Source organism: Tamandua tetradactyla, chromosome 19, assembly GCF_023851605.1.
Source record: "Tamandua tetradactyla isolate mTamTet1 chromosome 19, mTamTet1.pri, whole genome shotgun sequence".
Classification (NCBI taxonomy): Eukaryota; Metazoa; Chordata; class Mammalia; order Pilosa; family Myrmecophagidae; genus Tamandua; species Tamandua tetradactyla.
In genome coordinates, this window is record NC_135345.1 from 55,982,570 (window position 1) to 56,004,098 (window position 21,529).

A 21,529-nucleotide genomic window follows, 5' to 3' on the forward strand; every position below is an offset into this window, starting at 1 on the left:
TAGGGGAAGAAACCTGAATGATCAATACATATGAAAAAAATGCTTAACCCCACTAATTAATAGATATACAAATTTACATAATACCAAGAAATAGTTTCATGCCCATTAAATTGGCAACAAAAGCAACAGTCTAACAGCACCAAGATTTAGTGAGAATGCTGGAAAGTGGGAACTCTCATATACTGCTGACAGGAAGATAAATTGATACTATCATTTCTAGAACAGTTTCACAATATCTAGTGAATTTGAAAATATGATCCTACAATTCTCCATATATTTTCACAAGTGGCACAACAATGGTCACAGAAGAAGTTATAATAGGAAAATTGGAAATAATTCACATTTCTCTTAGTAGGAGAAAGATAAATTGTGGTATACTAGATAAGACAGATTAAATCAGATTTATATGAAGTAACCAGCAGATTTTGAAAACAGTGTTGTTGAGGTTTTTTTTAAACAAAAAGCAAGTTTCAAAATCATACTATAATGGAATGCCATGTATTGAATAGCCTCAAATTTAGAAAACAAATATTATATATATTTTTAACTTCTTAATTGTATAGTATAACATATAAACAAAGCAAAGAAATAAAAAAAGCAATAATTTTCAAAGAACTCCTCAGCGAGAAGTTACAGGACAGATCCCAGAGTTTGTCATGCGCCACCACGTGATCCTCTCAGATTTTTCCTTCTAGCTGCTCCAGAATATCAGAGACTAGAAAGCTTAAATATTTTTTTATCATCACAATTGACTTTTTTTCTTTTTGTGAAAAATAACATGTATACAAAAAAGCAATACATTTCAAAGCACTGCACAGCAATTAGTTGTAGAACAGACTTCAGAGTTTGACATGGGTCACAGTTCCACAATTTTAGGTTTTTACTTCTAGCTGCTGTAAAATACTGGAGGCTAAAAGAGATATCAATTTAATGATTCAGCAATCATATTCATTTGTTAAATCCTATCTTTGTATAACTCCACCATCACCTTTGATCTCTATTCATCTCTTTAGGGATATTTGGGCTATGGCCATTCTAACTCCTTCATGTTGCAAGGGTCTGTCACTAATATGGGGTAGGGAGATGGAACTATCTGATGTTCTGGAGAGGCTGGGCTAAGTTTCAGGACTTATCTGGACCAGGGACCCATTTGGAGGTTGTAGGTTTCTGGAAAGTTACTCTAGGGCATGGAACCCTTGTGAAATCTTATATATTGCACTAGGTGTTCTTTAGGATTGGCCGGAATGGTCCTGGTTAGAGGTTGGAAGGTTATATAGGTAGCAAGGTCTAACTGAAGCTTGCGTAAGAGCAACCCCCAGAGTAGCCTCCTGACTCTATCTGAACTCTCTCTGCCATTGATACTTTATTAGTTACACTCCTTTTCCCCCTTTTGGTCAGGATGGAATTGCTGATCCCACAGGGCCACGGACAGATTCATCCCTGGGAGTCATCTTCCACGTCTCCAACAAGACTTTCACCCCTGGATATCTACATATATTTTTTATAGATACATGTGCAAAGTATAAACATGACAAGAGATACACCAAATTTATGATGATGGTTTTTTCTAGAGAGGTAGGAAGAGGAACAGGACAATGAATGGAAATATAGGTAACTTCAACTATAATATTTATTTCAAAAACAAAACACACAAATAGCTGAAACAAACATAAAAAAAATTCACATTTGTTCTTTTTGGGAAATGATTACATGAATGTTTGCTATATTATTTTTTGTATTCTTCTAATTAAATTTTTTTTAATTAAAAGATTGAGAACCAAGCTGGAAAAACTAGGTGGTAAAACAAGGAGGAGTTTTAGAGAGGAGAAGGGGAAGGGAGTGGGGGGAGGCATTCTGAAACAATTAAAGTGCTAGAGGTCTCAGCAAAGCCAAAAATAGTTTTAAGGTAAAAAGAGAGCAAAAAAATAACTGTTGAAAACAGCTATTCATGATGGCTTTAACATGATGGAAGTTATGGTGAGAGAAAATGATTTTGGTTTAATAATATAGATTTAAAGCAGCTCCAACAAATGATTAGATCAAGGATATGGCCTTGGAACTAAGTTAGAAAATAAAAAATCATTAAGAAGATAAAAATATTAATAAAGGGCTGTGCTCTGTGCTATGAAAAGAAAACAATAGACACAGTCCTTGCACATCTATTACGGAGACAAAACTCAAAGGGAATTGATTAATCAACAAATGTGAATAGCATGTGATTAAGTGAAAAATAAGTTACATAAAGGATATATTCTATAGGAATTCAGTAGAGGACAGAAAGAGTGATTATGAATTTTGATCCAGGAACACATAATGGAATATATGAAAATTGAGGATATGCGTGAAGAAAGAGGGTTAGGAGAGAGAAAATAAAAAAGGTAGGGTATTTTATGTGTAGGAAAAGAGTACGGTACAAAGTATAATGGTATACATGAGTAAGATGTGCTCTGGGGGCAGTGGTTGAAGACCAGCCTGGCTGGAGCAGAAACTAGGAAATATAGAGAAATACAGTTGGATAGGTAGACTGAAATTTTAAAGCAGAAAATTGTGAATTTTTAACTGATTTGAGACAGGAAACCATTAAGATTTATAAAGCAAGGGTGTGTTTTGATAAGAATATTATTTTAAGAAAATTAATATGGGGAGTATACAAGAAGCAAAGAAGAAACCTTATACTTTACATAAATAAATGTTTTCATGATACTTGTTAATTTATGGAAGTTTTCATGCTATTTTTATTAAAATTCTTTAGGAATACCACCATTACCTTCTAGCTTGAGATTTATTCCTCCACATTCTATAATTCCAATGAATTTGCCTTCTATCTGACCATTTTTATAAACAAAAATTGTTGGTAAACAATTGTCATGGTAGTGTTGAATACAGCTATTCACAATGGCTTTAACAAATTTAGTTTCTGGAAACTTTCTTGCTAGGAGACTAAGGTGCTGGTTAACCAACAAACACATTGGGATGCTAAAAAAGAGAAAGCAAACAAATTATAACTTTAAAAACATAAGACTACTTACTCATCCCAATCTAATAAAATAAATGAAAGATCTCCTCATTAAAACTATAGCCTTAGATAGTTTTTAATGTAGGAGCATATCATTATTATCCTCTATTGTTACCTCTAGAAATATAGAACTGTACAGCCCCCCTACTTTGTTTTGTTTTGTTTTTATTACAAATGCCATTATAGCTTGGGAGTAAAACTTTTATATTGGGAATGTGATGTCAGATTAAGGGAAACCACATCTGATGTAGCATAAATTTAATTAAAGCCAGTCCCCAATTTGTAGGACACTTAGAAAAAACCCAGGACACTTCAAGGGAATACTTAATAGTTCTGAGTTGAAACAAGGGAATCTTAACTCTTACCACCATCATGGGCTTATTAACTACATAATAAAAATATCACATCCATAGTTACTTGTCTCACTGTTCCTTGACTTACTTGAGGCGATGGAACTTCACCCAACTTTTCTTTGACATCCTACTTCAAAGCCACATCTGGGTCCCCATTACCTAGGCCTATTCCTCATCACAAATTTAAAATGGAACTGTGACCAAAACTTCCAATTTTTCCTGCCCTATCACTCAACTCCTATTATACTATTCTTCAGTTGAAAGAACTCTAGTCCCTTTCCTTCCAGTTCATCACTTACTCACCTCTACTTTATCACATATTCCTTCCATTTCCTATGAGACCTTTCTCTATTGGTTATTCTACTTCTCTCACTTCCTTTTTCTCCATCTTTCCTTCTTCAAAGGCTCTTTCTCCACTTAATGTAAACTTCAAGTTACTAAATCTCTAAAAAAGTTCTCTACAATTCTATGTCCCCTTCTAATAAATACTCTCCTATTCACAGACTAGATTTAGAAAAATAAAAGTTTCCATGTTCTGTTCACCTACTTTCTTTGAAACTCTTTCATGTTTTTTTAATGACAACATGTTCTATTAGTTTCCTTTTTACTTCTTTGATTTCTTTCTTCCATCTGTACTTCATATGTTCTGGACCCTCTTCTCATTCTAGACATATTCGCTAAGCAATCTTATCTATTCTGATGGTATTAAAGGTGATGAATGCCACTACCACCACCCACCTCCCAAATCATTAGTATTTTCTTAGTCTGGCACTCAATCCAAACATTTCCCTTTCCTTTGCAACACCTAATCAGTGATCAAGTCATATTGATTCCACTCTTTATCATCTCATATCTATCTTCTCATGTCTTTCCCCATCACCTTACTCCTCTCTTTTCTTATCTGATGCATTTTGGGAGAATGAATTTAATTCCCCAAATTTATCCTTGACCCTGTTGTCAAAGGCAGCTAAGCATGAAAATATCATCGTGTAACAACCACACTTCCCTCAAACTTAATATCCTTCAATAGCTCTTCACTGCTTTAGGATAAAGGTTAGACTCCTCAATATGGCCTTCAAGGCTTTCCGTGGTCTGGCTTATCTTTCCAGTATTATTCTAAGTTTGCGATCATATGCTTCAGCAAAACCAAATTACTTAAAGCTCCCCAAGCACCATGATTCCTCTTACTTCTGTATCTTTATACCCCATCTAAAATACTCCATCCCTCCTGTCTAACCGTTCCATAAACCTTATAAACTTAGGGAACCCTTTCTTACTTTTTGAGGCCAAAGCCAAGAATTACTCTGTAGAACTCTTCATACTTCTGACTACCAAGGTAGAACTGATAATCCTTTAGAGCTTTTACTCGTCACTGTGGAGACTTCACCCACAGCACCAAAAAGACTTTATTACATTTATTTGTCTCCCACTATTTTATTGTTTATAATAAAAATATAATATTATCTATATATTTTATATATATAATGATATAGATATCCTTATAACCTGCTACAAATCTAAACACTGCTTCATTTTAGCTGGTGGCCCTCATAGCTGCTAAAAATAATCCTAAGAAAGTATATACTGCTTAACTTAAATAACAGTTTTCCTCCAAAGCAATATATAAACAGACTTTATAAGGTCAAATTTCCCTTGAATAGGTGAAATGAATCCATCAATATATAATTTGGAGAAATTTTATCATAACTGTCAGAAAGACAGCTGAGTCAGTGGTATGACAGATACTTGTGGGGTTGGTGGGGTGGTATGAATGACAAAATGCAGATGAATATTGGTGGTGGCAATGAAAAGTATGGAATTAGAGAGTATGGCATAACCAAATTATCATACAAGGAGAAAATGGCTTCCTAAAGACAGTTCTGACAGCATGTGATAAGAAATTTGGTAATGGGGTTCAGGAGCCAGAATTCTTAACCCCAAAAGAACTGTAAAATATAAGGGAGACCTCTGAAATTAAGAAACAAGTTAAGGAGCTAATTTTAGTAATCAAGATTGAAAATATATAGCTTGATGTAGGAATAATGTAAAAGTCCAAAGATTGAAAATATATAGCTAGATGTAGGAATAATGTAAAAGTCCAAATTTAGAATACGGGCACAGTATGTTGTATAAGACCATTAAAAAGATCAATGGCCCCTACAGAGGTTAAGACTTTATTTGGATGAAAAGTTGGCCTAGAGCTATAAATTAAAGGGCGAGATATCATTAGAATTACAGAATTTAGAAGCAGAGTTAAACCATAAATTCTCAGCCTTCTATAAAATTTATAGATGACAGCTAGAAATACAAATTTGTTCAACAGTTACACTCACTTTATAATATGAAAAAGTTATGAGTAAACCCCTTACTAAAAAATAGACTTTTCTAAATTTAGTAGATTGAAATACTAGTGGTCAAAGAAAGAAGGTGATAAGGAGTACAGCATGTATGAGTTTTTCTTTTTTCTTTCTTTTGTTGGAGAAGATTTAAAAAAAATTTTTTTTTTTAAATTAAAAAAAAATGACCATGGTGATGAATACTCAACTACACGATGATATTGTGAACCATTGATTGTAACCATGTCAAGAATGTTAGTATGGCAAGAATGCTTGTATGTTTGTTCATTGTTTATAATAAAAATATTAAAACAAAAAACTAAACTTTTCTGAAGAGTATTTGTAACACAAATAATTTTCTATTATATATGTTATAAATTTGGGTTTTCAGTTTGGGGATTCCTCAGAAAACTAAATAACTGAGTTGCCCTAGGGCCTAGCAATACCAATACTTGGTATATACTCAGAAAAGATGAAAACAGTGACACAAACAGACATTTGTACACCAGTGTTCATAGAGGCATTATTCACAGTTGCCAAAAGATGGAAACAATCCAAGTGCCCATCAACAGACCAGTGGATAGAAACATGCGGCATATACATACAATGGAATCTTATGCAGCAGTGTGCTGGTTTGAAAGGATGTATGTCCCCTAGAAAAGCCATGTTTTAATCTAAATCCCATTTCATAAAGGCAGAATAATCCCTATTCAATCCTGAATGTTTGAAACTGTAATCAGATTATCTCCCTGGGGATGTGACTTAATCAAGAGTGGTTGTTAAGCTGGATTAGGTGACAATATGTCTCCACCCACTTGGGTGGGTCTTGATAAATTTCTGGAGTCCCATAAAAGAGGAAACATTTTGGAGAATGGAAGAGATTCAGAGAGAGCCAGAGAAGAACAACATAACCATGAGAAGCAGAGAGCCCACTAGCCAGGGACTTTTGGAGATGACCCAGGAGAGAAAGCTAGCAGATGATGCTGTGTTCACCATGTGGCCTTTCAGCTGAGAGAGAAGCCCTGACTGTGTTCACCATGTGCCTTCTCACTTGAGAGAGAGACCCTGAACTTCATCGGCCTTCTTAAACCAAGGTATCTTTCCCTAGATGCCTTTGATTGGACATTTCTATAGACTTGTTTTAATTGGGACATTTTCTCGGCCTTAGAACTGTAAACTAGCAACTTATTAAATTCCCCTTTTAAAAGCCATTCTGTTTTTGGTATATTGCATTCTGGCAGCTAGCAAACTAAAACAAGCAGTAAGATGAAATGAGGTCCTGAAGCATATGACTTGGATGAAGCTTGAGGACATAATGCTGAGTGAAATAAGTCAGAGACAAAAGGACAGATACTGTATGATTTCACTACTATGACTCTGGTAAAGGTAATCTCAGAGATTACACTGTAGACTATAGCAGACCAAGAGGTTCACAGAAGGTAGAGATGGGGGAAAGGCTACCCTATGAGGTTACACTTAAATACAAGGGACTAGATAGAAGTGATAGTAACTAATTAGTGGGGTTATAAGTAACATTGCCATACTGAAGGTGAGTAAGATTGAAAGGGGATATATAGTGCCATGTATCCCACTGATTAAATCTACAATTATAAATAAGTTCTTACATGAACTATTTCAAAGGTTTGATATCGGACAAAGCATCAATAGTAGAGGGGTCATATGCCACAAAAGTATATGCCACAGCCAATAGTTAACAGGAAGACATCAACAGTACCACAACACTAGCAGGGGCAACTAAGTGATAAGGGGTAATTTTGAGTTCATATTTGGTGAGGCTATGTTTGTCGGTTCTTTTTCTCTATGGACCAGTGAAAATTGTCTAAAATTGAGAGTACTGGTGATTGTACAACCAAGTGAGGCTACTATAAGACATGGTTTATTTCGGACATTATCCATCATGCCCAATTTATGGAGGGGGCCAAAGGGTAAAATGACTGAGAAGCAGAATGGTGAAATGTGATAACATTTATATGATGGAATATGGTGCAGTTGCAGAGAGGAGGACATCAAGAGGCACACAAAAAACTAAATAAACCTTGGGGACAATGTGTTGTGCAAAATAAGCCAGAAACAAAAGAACAAATATGCTAATACTTTGTTACTTACAAGAAAATCAGAGCATAGATTGTAAACCTTTATAGCAGCCACACTTAGTCTGAAGCATATTCCTAGGTTCTGAGATACTGAGCGATATGTATATCAGCTGGTATTTTCCTGGAACTTTGAGTAACTCTGTAACACCTAAGACCCAGAAATGGAGTGTTGCAGCCCTGAAAGTTAGCATAGCTATACACAATGACAGTTAAAGTAACCAAAAAAAAAAAAAAAAAAAAAAAAAAAAAGATCAGGCCTTGATGAGAGATAAAAACAAAGCCAGTATGGCTAGAACTAAGGTAAATCAGAACACAGGGTAAAAAGTGATAATGTATGTACTCTAGACCTTTAAATACTGTATGAGGCCAAAGACAGAGAGGTTTATTATGTCTAGAACCTACATTTTGTAACTCACAGTCTAAATAAACTTTTCTTGATAAACTCATTTAAACAACCCAGAGCCCTGGAGTCCAGAACAGGAATGAGACCTTGTAATTCTGTTTAGCTTAATGTCATATCCAGATACATCTCAGATAATGGTGGACTGATAATTTAAAAGTATTCGTAGAGTCCCTTGAGGGTCCAAAGAAAAAAAAAATGGAACTATTAAACTTTCCCATCTAGGAAACCCTGGGTACCCTCTCAACCACTGAGGCTCACAAGAAAATGATTTTGAGGCTTGCCCTTATGGAATTTATTTCTGTTGTGGAGAAGCTAAGATAACCATAACGAGACCTAAGGTTTGCTTCCAGGAAGCTTCTTTGTTGCTCAGATATGGCCTCTCTCTCTTTTAAGCCTAACTCTGAGGAAAATCGTTGCCCTCCCCTGCCCTGCCCCCCACCATACATGGGACATGACATTCAGGAGTGAAAATCTCCCTGACAATACGTAGCGTGACTCACTAGGATAAGTCTGGCCCTGGCACTGTGGGATTGACAATGCCTTCCAGACCTAAAGGGGGAAGAAAAATGTAATAAAATAAGGTATCAGTGACCCAAAGAAATCAGATGGAGTGGGAGGCTATTCTGGAGGCAGCTCTCATGCAAGCCTCAGTTAGGTGATGCTAATTGCCATGGATTGCTAAACCTTAACCAGCATCACTCCTGCTGAATTTTTAGAACACCTAGGGCTTGAAGTGAGACTCTATAAAAGTTTCATGCACTACGTTTGCTTTCCTGGAACCTATAATTTCTGGAGGGTTCCTAGATCAGATAAATCCTGAAACTCAGAGGGATCAGCCTCTCCAAAATTACCAATTAATTACATCCCTCTATCCATTAGTGTTGACACCCCTTCTCAACATGAAAAAGTCAGAGCAGGTATGGCCCAAAGATCCCTATGGATTGGGAGATGGATCAAAGGAGAAGGAGGAGGAATAACAGAGAAAACAGGATTTAGCAAAGTAAGTATGACTGCTGAATCACTATATTAATATTCCTTCTAGTCTCCAGTGTTTTGGAGCAGATAGAAGGAAAAAATCTGAGATAGGAAATGGTAGCCCATGACAAATTCTGGGATCTGTTCTGTAGCTGCTTGTTGAAGTGTGTGCCAAAATTTATTGCTTTTTCTTTCTTTGCTTTGTATATATCTTATATTTTACAATAAAAAAAATCTTTTTAACTGAATGGTGAAAGTTAGCCAATAAATTAAAGGACTTGGGTAGTAAGATACTGATAGAAAGAGCAAGTGAACATTGAATACATTTAAATACAGAGTATAGCAGCTATGGGAATTATTACTTCAGAAAGAAAAATAAATATTATAAATCCTTAAAAATGTGATACAGGTAAAATGGGAATATGATTATTTTTATAGATTTAAAATTACTTAGAAATTAATCTAGCAAGAGTTTTAGTTGCAATAAAAGTAATGATTTCTTTTATGAGGCATGGTGTCTTATCAAAATTTGACTGGGGAACTGATGACCTAGTACACAGCAGGGCTCTAATTTCCATAAAATTGCTTTGTACATTTACTTTGGAACTGAAAAATTGCCTAGAGATTGAAATGAGAACAATGCCATGGCATCTAATCCTGGATTGGCTTGTGACCCTGTGATAGTTAGGTTTCAGGTGTCAAATTGGCCAGGTTATGATGCCACATTGTTCAGTTGCTGTGGACTGAAATCATCACCATGTGAAATTCATCTATGGCTGATTACCTCTGCAGTTGGCTAAGCAGAGTGCCTTCCACATTGAATGATATTACATTTAATTAGCTGGAGGCTTAAAAGAGAGTAGCCAGAAAGGAGCCCAGCACAGTACATCCCAAGCAGCTCAGCATACCTCATCTCAGCACTCACAGCTCAGCCTAGACATTTGGAGGAACGGAAAGGAATTGCCCCAGGAAAGGCCACTGGAAACAAGCCAGGAAAGAAGGCCAGCAGACATTGCCGTGTGCCTTCCCATGTGACAGAGAAACTCAGATAAAAGCTAACTGCCTTTCCACTGAAGAACTATAAATTCTTAACTAAATAAATCCCCCATTAAAAAATAATCCACCTCCAGTGTGTTGCATTCTGGCAGCTTTAGCTAACTAAAACAGGCCCCAAGGCAAAAGGATTGGTTCCAGAAGCTACAGGGTTTATATTTATGAGAGATTTGTGAAACTCTGGGAACATGTAGCCCCATTTTGGCGCAGGGTTGAGGAAGTTCCCTTCTTCTCATTTGTGCCCAGACCCAGCACTATTCCTCTTTCACAAGAGTTGTAACTTTGGGAGCACCGGGGTTTACCATCCTTGACATGGACAAATGGCATATGCATGATGGCAGTCAGTGGTGAGGCTTTCCCAAGTAGCTTTATAAGGAGAGACTATTCCAAAGAAGCAAAGGAATAGGAAAGGAGGAATGAAGGCGTATCATAAAGATACATGGAATCTCTCCTTGGGGATTCCAAGAAATAACTGGAAGGGTACAAGGGTAGTTATATGGTAGAATTCTCATCTGCCATGCGGGAGACCAGGTTCGATACCCGGGCCATGCACTCACCGCCCTCCACCCCCCCAAAAAAAATCAACCAAGCAAACAAACAAAAAAACAAAGAAACAAAAATTCGACTTATGGTGCTGCAGCCATAAAAACACTAAAAATACCAGGATACTCACATGGAAAAAGAATGAAATGTGACCCCCACCATACACCATACAAAAAAATAAAAAAGAACTAGAACAAGGGGGATATCGCCAAGGGTTAAAGAGCCTTCATAGCAACAAGAACAGGCTATTGATTTTCTGATATTAATAAGACTTACTGTTATACCAGGCTGGTCAGTTCTGAGGATCTTTGGGTTATACTTAATACACCCAGACATTTTAAGGAATATCGAGGAGAAAGAGGGGAATGTAGAGTAACTGTTCTATTAAAAGAGACTTAAGATGTTCAAGTCTTTGCCCATTTTTAAAACAGATCATTTGTCTTTTTGTTGTTCAGTTGAAGGATTTCTTAATGTATTCTGGACTATTAATCCTTTATCAGATATGTAGTTTCCAAATATTTTTTCCCATTGTACAGCTTGTCATTTTAGTTTCATGATAAAGTTCTCTAGGGAACAAAAGTTTTAAATTTTGATGAGGTCCCATTTATCTATTTTTTCTTTTGTCGCTTATGCTTTGGGTGTAAAATCTAAGAAGCCAATGCTTAACACGGTTTTGAAAATGTTTCCCTATGTTTTCTTTTAAGAGTTTTCTAGATCTGGCTCTTACATTTAGGTCTTTGATACATTTTGAGTTAATGTACAACTACCATATATCACCCAGCAATCCCACTACAGGTATATACCTGTAGTAATTGAAAACAGAGATTCAAACAGATATTTTCACACCTAAGTTCATAGAGGCATTATTCACAATTGCCAAAGATGGAAATGACCCATGTGTCCACCAGTTGAATGAATGGATAAATAAAATGTGGCATATACATACAATGGAATATTATTCAGCCATAAAAAGGAATGAAGTCTTGATACATGTGACAACATGGATGACCCTTGAAGATATGTTGAGTGAAATAAGCCAGACACAAAAGGACAAATATTGTATAACCTCTCTGATTTGAAATAATTAGAATAAGCAAATTCATAGAGTCAGAAAATAGAATATAGATTACCATGGGATGAGGTGGGGATAGGGATTGGGAAATTAAGATTTAAAATGTACAAGGTTCCTATTTAAAATGATGAAAGTGTTTTATTAATGGATGGTGATAATGGTAGTACAATATTGTGGATGTAATTAATGACACTGAAATATGTATCTGAGTGTGATTAAAAGGAGAAATATTAGATTGTATATATGTAATGGAAACTTTTTTTTAATCTATTGAAGTACAGTACACAAACAGTGAACCCTAAGTTAAACTATGGACATAGTTAATAGTACAATTATAAAAATGTGTTATCAGTTATAACAAATGCTCCACACCCATTGCAAGTTAATAAAAGGGTGAAATAGGGGAATCCTGCATTTTATGCATGATTGTTCTATAAACCTACAACTTCTCTAATAAAGTAAAAAAAGAGACAAGTGACATGATATATCCAAATGTACTGCATGAATCATATATCTATATTTTTTCTTTACAAAAAGACATTTTGAGGTCAGTTTGGAAATTTGAATAAAGACTAAGTATCAGATATTATTAGTGAATTACTGCCAAGTTTGTTAGTGAAAATGGTATTGTGCTTATGTAGAAGAATGTCCTTATGTTTTGAAGATGCATGCTGTGCTAAAGACTCATACTGTGTGTAATTTACTTTGAAATGGTCCCATAAATATAGTCATACACACAATGAAATAAATATGGCAAAAAATTGTTGAGTTTAAGTGGTAGATATTTGGGGTGTAAATATTATCATTCTTTTTACTTTCTTCTATGTTTGAGATTTTCCATAAAAGTTTCTTTTAATTAACTGCCACAGAGTGCTAACTTTTCTAGATGTGGCATGTTCTTTAAATTAGAAATGAAAAAATAACTTAAGATACATAATTTAATTCCTGAAGCTAAAAACTATCAAAAATTCTAAAAATATATGAATATGCATATTTATTTCTTTTCCTGAATATTCTTTTGTTTTATGCTTCATAGAACATTAAAACTAAAAATATGTATTTTAAAACATTACTATGTTATATTTGGAGAAAATGTTATGGTAATTACCTTGATCTGTATAGATGAATAATAACCCACACATCTTTTTCTGCATTTGTGACTTCTTTCACATATTGATTTCCAGAAATTTCTCTTAATTCCCCAAATTTTTGTCTTTTCTTAAGAGCTTTCCATTCCTGCAGACGTTTTTCTCTAATTAAAAACGGAAATAAGTTATATTAAACATTTTTATATATATTTTTCTTTTTTTAAGTTTGTTCATTTTTATTGCAAAATCACATTCCATAGTACAGATTTATGGATATATTACAATATGTTAACGTATAAACTGTTAATGAACGTTTGGATTTTTTCCCCTCTTTAGAAAGAATGGATAACTCTATGAACATTCATGGACATGTTTTTGTTTGAACAGGTTTTCATTTCTCTTGAGTATGGAGCTGTATTTGCTGTGTCACAAATCCACTTGAATATTGAGAAGGAAATTTAGTACACAATGTTCTGAATCTCTCTGTGCTTATACTTAGCAAAATATCTTGCTGTGGGCTCCATTGTCAATATGTGTAGTTCTGTTTCTTTTTAATTTTTTATTAATTAAAAAAAAAATTACAAGAAGCACAAACATTCCCAACACATACACTCAGCAATTCACAATATCATCACATAGTTGCATATTCATCATCATGACCATTTCCCACACATTTGCATCAATTCAGAAAAAGACATAAAAAGACAACAGAAAAATAAAACAAAAACAGGAAAAAAAAATTTTACATACCATACCCCTTACCCCTCGCTTTCATTGATCACTAGCATTTCAAACTAAATTTATTTTAACATTTGTTCCCCCTATTATTTATCTTTATTCCACATATTCTACTCATCTGTTGACAAGGTAGATAAAAGGAGCATCAGACACAAGGTTTTCACAATCACACAGTCACATTGTGAAAGCTATATCATTGTACAATCATCATCAAGAAACATGGCTACTGGAACACAGCTCTACATTTTCAGGCAGTTCCCTCCAGCCTCTCCATTACATCTTGAATAACAAGATGATATCTACTTGATACATAAGAATAACCTCCAGGATAACCTCTCGACTCTGTTTGGAATCTCTCAGCCATTGACACTTTGTCTCATTTCCCTCTTCCCCCTTTTGGTCGAGAAGGTTTTCTCAATTCCTAGATGCTGAGTCTCAGCTCATTCTAGGGTTTTTCTCAATCCCTTGATGCTCATTTTTATATTTTTAAGGTTATCCCCATACATGGTGACAATTGTGGGCAATGAATGTGATATACATGTATATAAATCATTTTAAAGAGTGATGGAATAACCATTAATGGCCTTATAATGCCAATTTCTCTCTTTATGTGGGAATTTGTATTATCATGGGCATTGCAAAGTATAAGAAGATATTGACTGTATTAAATTTACTTTTATTTTAAGACTAGTCTTAATCATAGATATGGTGATTTTATTTAGGTATTGGGCAACACATTCTCCAAGACAGGTTAAATACTTAGTAAGGGAGAATATCTATAAGAATAATACCTATTAAGAATTACTGATTGCATATGTAGAATGGAATGATTTCTACATGTTGTGTTAATTTCTTTTTTTTCTTTAATTAATAATAAAAAAAAAGAATAATACCCAACATTTATGAGTGCTTACTATGTTGCTAGGCACTGTTTTGAGTGCATTTACATAGTTAATTTAATCCTTACAAAACCTTGTGAAATCAGTACAATTATCATATGCTCTTAACTATCATGCTAATCTGTCAGTCCAAAGCCTTGTTAATAAGCATAATTACTTATTATAGACATAAATTTATTGCAGGTAGAGATGTAGTGAAGGAGAGTGATCATGAGCTTGGACTCTAAGGTTAGACAAATTTATGTTCAAATGCCAGCTACAGCACTTACTGGCACCATGACTTTGGACAAGTTATTTAATCTCCTAAACTTCTGTTTCCCTATCTGTAAATAGGGATAATACTAATACCTACCCACATGAGATTGTTGGTAATAAAATGAGAAAATGCATGTAAGTTTCTCAGCAGGGTGCCCGACACTTTGTGAACATTCAATAACTGTTAGCCAATTATTCTCGATATTTATTCATCCATATAGAACCTTAAAATTTAAACAACTGTCTTCAAATTTATTTATTTTGATAATTTAGTTGTTGTGCACTTCGATTTATGAAGCAAATCCAAATGGCTTCTGACATGATTGTAAGTTTCCTAACATTTAATGATTCTGTAGCTTTGTTAGGTGGGAGTACTTCCCCTTGTTTTCTGGACTTATTGGAAACAGGTCAGGTGAAATCCCTCACTTTACATAGAAAGTAATCCAAACAAAATAAACCTGGAGGAGAATGCCATGACAGTCATCCAGGTCTAAGTTCTTTAATTCTCCCTCTGTTGGACCAGATATTCTGAACCTACAATTACTCTGAATATATTTTTGGGAGCTTTGACTGTGACGAGTATTCAGCATCACTATTAATAATTTCCCTCAAATTGATCTCACTGACAATATTTTGCAGAGATTTCTAAAAGTTTTTTTTCCAATGATGGTACCATGCCCTACATAATGGTGGAATTATAAACTACTTCCCTTTCTCCTCCCCTCCTCTTCCTCCTCCTCCTCCCATTTTACTTTCATTATAACAATATCATCTGGGGACGAAAGAGAGGTAAACACGTGATAGTTTTGTCATCAGGAAGTCACGTAGTGTTCAGTGGCCTATGTTTTTCACCTAACATATCAGTTGAAATTCAGTTGTATTAACAGAAAGCCCTCTAGCTATTTAAAGCAGAATGGAGCTTAATATGGGAAATTAAGTGCCTACAAACTCAAAGTCTTTATCAAGTAAAGTTTCTTTTTTCTAACTTGCTTTAGTTTTTCAAAATAATTTGTTTTTATTTCTTGCTTTAAATGAGGAATTTGCTTTAAATAAGCAATATCAAGATGACTACAGAATTTCTTCTTCTTAAGAACAAGTAAAATTTTGAAAGGCTACAGTTTCCCTTGTTCTTAGATCCAAAGTAACAATAGAGAAATGAAATAACATCATAATTTGGTGGCAAATAGATTTGGATTTCAATGAGGAATATGCAAATAAAGGAATTTCCATGTATGTTATCTTTCTTTGATCATTGTGGCAGAGACTAATTGGGCGATCATCAATCTAATTTCCTCTTCATGGTGAATACTAGATTTACCAGCTTCACTGGCATTTAGATTAGGGCCATGAGACTGAATTATGGTCAAGTGAAAATGATACTTGTCTTTACTACGACTCTTCACTAAAATGTTCCATGCTGTCTTTAATACTGTGTCCCTGGTTCACACACATGATGATAAAGGATTCTGCAATAATGAAGCCCTTAATGAAAAAGCCCTAATTCCTTGTCATTGCTTGGAAAAGAGCTGCTCAGTGCATCTTCAGGTGGATGGGAATTTTTCTTGTGTTAAACTAGGGAGACTTTTGAGTTGTTTGTTATAACAGCTGGCACAATTTATCTTAATAAAATCTACTGACACAAATGATTACATCAATAGATTTCCTATCATCAAACCATCCTTGCATTTCTTGGATAAACTCTAATTAGTAATCATATATTGTTATTTTAGGAACTGTTTGATTGGCTAATATTGTACTTCAGGTTCTTGTATTTATATTTTAAAAGTAAGAATGGTCTATAGCAATGTTTTTCAAGGTGGATCCTATGTGAGAATCACCTTTGTACCAACTAAAATTGCAGATAAGAAATAATCCAAACTTACTATTTTAGTTTCCTAGGTTGATTAAGCAAGTACCATTAAATGGGTTTTGTGGGACTTGATCAGCTTATGGTTTTGAACATTTAGCCTGCCCTCAGTCATGTTTTCTAGAAGCTTAGTCTGAAACAACTCAATTGCACATGTTTATTGAGAGTGCTTTTAGAAAAAGGGAATGTAGCACAACTGTGGTGTTTTGATTTGCTCAAGCTGACAAAATGCGATATACCAGAATTGGACTGGCTTTTAACAATAGCAATTTATTAGCTTACAAATTTACAGTCTAAGGCTGTCAAAATGTCCCTATTAAAGCATCAATAGAATAATACCTTCTCTGAAGACAGGTTACTAGCAAGCTTAGGTTTCTCTTTCAGATAGCAAGGTACACAGTGGTGTCTGCTGGTCCTTCACTCCTAGGTTTCGTTGCTTCAGATTCCAGCTTCACAGTCTGTGGCTTTTCCTCTAAAGTCTCTGGGGGTTTCTATTTCATCTTTTAGTCCTCTGTGGTTTTTATTTTCTTAAAAAGGACTCCAGTAGGAGGATTAACACTCACCTTGAATGGGGCGGGTCACATCGCAATTGAAATAACCTAATCAAAGGTCTTCTCTACAATAGGTCTGCACCCACTGGAATGGATTAAAAGAACATGGTCTCTTCTGGGGTACTATTCTAGTTTGCTAGCTGCCAGAATGCAATATACCAGAAATGGAATCACTTTTAAAAAGGGGAATTTAATGAGTTGCTAGTCCACAGCTTCAAGGCTGAGAAAATGTCCCAATTAAAACAAGTCCATAGAAATGTCCAACAAAGGCATCCAGGGAAAGATACCTTGGTTCAAGAAGGCCGATGAAGTTCAGAGTTCCTCTCTCAAGTGAGAAGGCACATGGTGAACACAGACACTGTGTGTCTCTTGACTGGAAGGGCACATGGCGAGCAAGGCATCCATTTGCTAGCTTTCTCTCCTGCTTCCGGTTTCATGAAGCTCCCCAGGAGGCGTTTTCCTTCTCCATCTCCAAAGGTCACTGGCTAGTGGGCTCTCTGCTTTTCGTGACTATGTCGCTCTGGCTCTCTCTAAAGCTCTTCCATTCTCCAAAATGTTTCCTCTTTTATAGGACTGCAGAAACTTATCAAGACCCACCCAAATGGGTGGAGACATCCACTCTTCATTAAATCACATCTCCAGGGAGATGATCTGATTACAGTTTCAAACATACAGGATTGAATAGGGATTATTCTACCTTTATGAAATGGGCTTTAGATTAAAACATGGCTTTTCTAGGGGACATATATCCTTTCAAACCAGCACAGGTACATAGCTTCAAACTACAACAGGTGGCAAACTTTTTCTGTGAATGGCCAACTAGCAAATATTTAAGGCTATGCAGGCCAAATCATCTCTGTTGCAACTATTCAGCCCTGCCACTGTAGCAAGAAAGCAGCCCTATGTAATATATAAACAAATGGGTATAATTGTGTCCCAAGATAAAACTTTATTAAAATAGGCAGTGGGAAGGAAAAATTTGAGATGATGGTATGGTAGCCCATGACAAACTCCAGGATCTGTTCTGTAAAACTACTTGTTGAAGAGTGCTTTGTAACTATTGCCTTTTTCTTTCTTTTCTTTGTATATATAATATAACATATATTTATATTAAAATTTAAAAAGTTAAAAAAGAGGGGAGGGAAAGGCAGTGGGATGGATTTGGCCCAGGACTGTAATTTATAGACCTCTGGTATAGGAGGAGATTAACAAGAGGGTGTTCTTAGTTAGAATATGGCTCCATTTTGATTCCATTGAAATTTCTGGAGTTTAATTTGCAACACAGAATTGGGAGACTTACAATTTAAACTCTTGTGCAGTCACAGACTTCAGGATGCCCCTAGGAGGGGTGGATGTAAATTCCCAAGTAACAGTGCTCCTATTCAGATTCATTTGCTTCTCACAATAAGTTCATCCCCCCAGGCAGTTCCTTTAGGATTCTGGATGGTGATAATTTCTGGGAAAACTTACAGAAGTACTATTAATAAACAGAATTACAATCTCCAATGCTGCAGTTAGTCAGAGACAATAATTGTTCCTCATGTTCTACTTCCACCATCCATTCTACACTTTCCCCACCCTTGATTTACTTTTGCTAGTCCAGATGGCTTGCTAATGTAGTGACACAGTTCACTCCACTAAAAGATCTGAGCTCCCTAGTAATTATAGCCTTATCAGATAATGGTTCCTGTACTCACTGCTTAACACTTAATACTGGGCACAGGCGTACCAAAACATGTTCCAGTGGGTCATTAAGGGGCAGACAGATCACCCCCTGCCCATTATGTTGTAACAGCCTTACCGCCTCTTGATGATCACGTTCAATTACTCTTACCAGTATAGAAACTCCTTTTTTTCCCCCTGCTCCTTTATTGGCAAGAGAAATCCAAAGTGACCAGAAAGTAGTTATGGTTGTAAGTTTATCCCATTATCTTCTGGCTTCTGTTGTCACTACTGAGAAGTATATCTTTCTACTGGCTGTTCCAATGTTGGTGATCTCTTCTTGGTCTTTGGCTTCTTCTAAGCATTTTCTCTACCCTAGGGCACTACAATGCACTAAAGAATGGATTTCTTTTTATTTTTCCTGCTTAGAAGACATTTCTGCTTCTGGATTCGTAAACTCATATTTGACAATGGTTCTGGAACTTCATAACTATCATCACTCCTTTCAAATATTGCCTCTCCTTCATTCTATTATCTCTTCTGAAATTCAAATCAGGCAAATACTAGATCTTATTTTATCAACATTTCTCTTAAAATCTGCTTTGTATAGTCTGTCTGTTTGCCTTTCTGTGCTATATCATGAATAATTTCTTTGGATTTGTTTTCCAGTTTATAGGCTGTCTTTTCATTTGTACCTAATCTGCAATTTAAATTGTAAATTGCATTTTATTTCAACATCTCTAGGCTATCCATTTTTCAATTCTGCCTGAATATAAAGAGATTCAATATAAGGAATGGGATCACATGATTGTGGAGACTACTAAGTCTGAATTCTGTATGGTGGGGTGGAGAATGGAAATTCCAGTAGAAATAATGTTGACATTTGTAATCCAAATGTGTAGGGGAGTTGAGGGAGAAGTGGAGGGTATAGTCTTGAGGCAGAATTCCTTCTCTATTAGAAAATTAATAGTTTTTCTTTCTACTAGAAAATTTGTGGATTTACAAAAAAATGATACGGAAAGTTCAGAGTCCCATATATTCCCCATCCTCCACCCCCACACTCTTTTCCCTATTATAATAATCCATCTGTGACCATCAGTGTGAAAATATCTATTTACGCCCCTGCTTTCCATTTTTGGGGCATATACTTAGAAGTGGATTGCCAGGTTGTTTGATAATACTTTCTCAGGAATCACTGAACAGTTTTTCATATTGGCTGCACCATTTTACAATAACAATGAAAACAATGAACAAGTGTTCCTATTTCTCCAACACTTGTTATTTTCCATTTTTTTCATATAGTAGCCATTCTAGTAGGTGTGAAATAGCATCTCACTATGGTTTGATTTGCATTTTTCTAATGGTTAATGATACCGAGCATCTTCTTACATGCTTATTGGCCATTTGTATATCTTCTTTGGAGAAATGTCTATTAAAGGCTTTTGCCCATTTTCACTTGGAAAAATGAAACATTTCACATACAAAATTATATATTTATCACTACTCTTATGCATTTAAATTTTACATCCCATAAAAAGTAAGAAGTGTAACTACACTCTGAGAAATACAATATAATAATGCTGCATTTATAATTACTCATACAGCTCCCTTTATCAGAGGTCTTTCTTTCTTTATGTCACTTTGATCCACTGTCTACTATCCTTTTATCTCAGTCTGAGGAACTCCCTTTAGTATTGCTTGTAAGGAAGTTATAGTGGTAATGAACTCCTTTAGTTTTTGCTCATCTGAGAATGTCTTAACCTTTCCCTTACTCTTGAAAGATGGCCTTGCTGATGATAAAATTCTTGGTTGGTATGCCAGTTTGAAGCTGTTATATATCCCAGAAAAAGCCATGTCCTTTTCCCTGATCCAATCATGTGGAGGGAGTCATGTTTCTTTTAATCTTGATTCAATATTGTGGGGTAGAAACTTTTACTGGATTGTTTCCATGGAGATGTGACACACCCAGGTGTGGATGTAAACTTTTGATTAGATTACTCCCATGGAGATGTGACACACCCAATTGTGGTGTAGCCTTTGATTAGATGGAGATGTGACTCCATCCATTCAAAGTAGGTCTTGATTAGTTTACTACAGTCCTTTTAAAAAGGGAAACATTTTGGAGAAACCTCAGATGTAGATGCTTGGAGAACAGTTGCTTCAGAGCTGACAGAGACATGGATGTTTGGAGATGCTTGGAGTACTAACAGAGAGAGCAGATGCCTAGACATGGGCAGAGCCCCGCAGACATTGCCATGTGCCTTCCCATGAGATGTTAGGCAAGCCAGAACCCGGAGTTGTGTCCCAGAGTAGCTAAGTGAAGGCCCACGGATGCTTAGAGAAGAGACCACTGGCATCAGAAGGTGTAAACAACAGAATCAGGAACAAGGATCAGCAGATGGCAGCCACATGCCTTCCCACGTGACAGACATCAGTCATTCTTGATTCAAGGTATCTTTTCCTGAATGCCTGAGTCTGGACATTTTTCTGCCCTTAGAATTGTAAACTTGTAACGTAAATTCCCTTTATAAAAGCCATTCCATTTCTGGTATGTTACATTCTGGCAGCTTTAGCAAACAAATATAGTTGGCAATTACTTTCTTT

At 35.6% G+C, this 21,529-nt stretch overlaps 1 protein-coding gene across 2 annotated transcripts in view; it reads right to left on the bottom strand.

Annotated features, from left to right (window-relative positions):
- The window catches only part of PDCL2 (phosducin like 2), a 60,962-nt gene that overhangs the window by 11,686 nt on the left and 27,747 nt on the right, over positions 1-21,529 (bottom strand). For both annotated transcript variants that reach the window (XM_077136915.1, XM_077136916.1), the window contains exons 4-5: positions 12,974-13,117; positions 2,768-2,976 (exon numbers count right to left, since the gene is read on the bottom strand). In XM_077136915.1, coding sequence (XP_076993030.1) covers positions 2,768-2,976; positions 12,974-13,117 — 353 coding nt within the window. The remainder of the gene's footprint in view (positions 1-2,767; positions 2,977-12,973; positions 13,118-21,529) is intronic.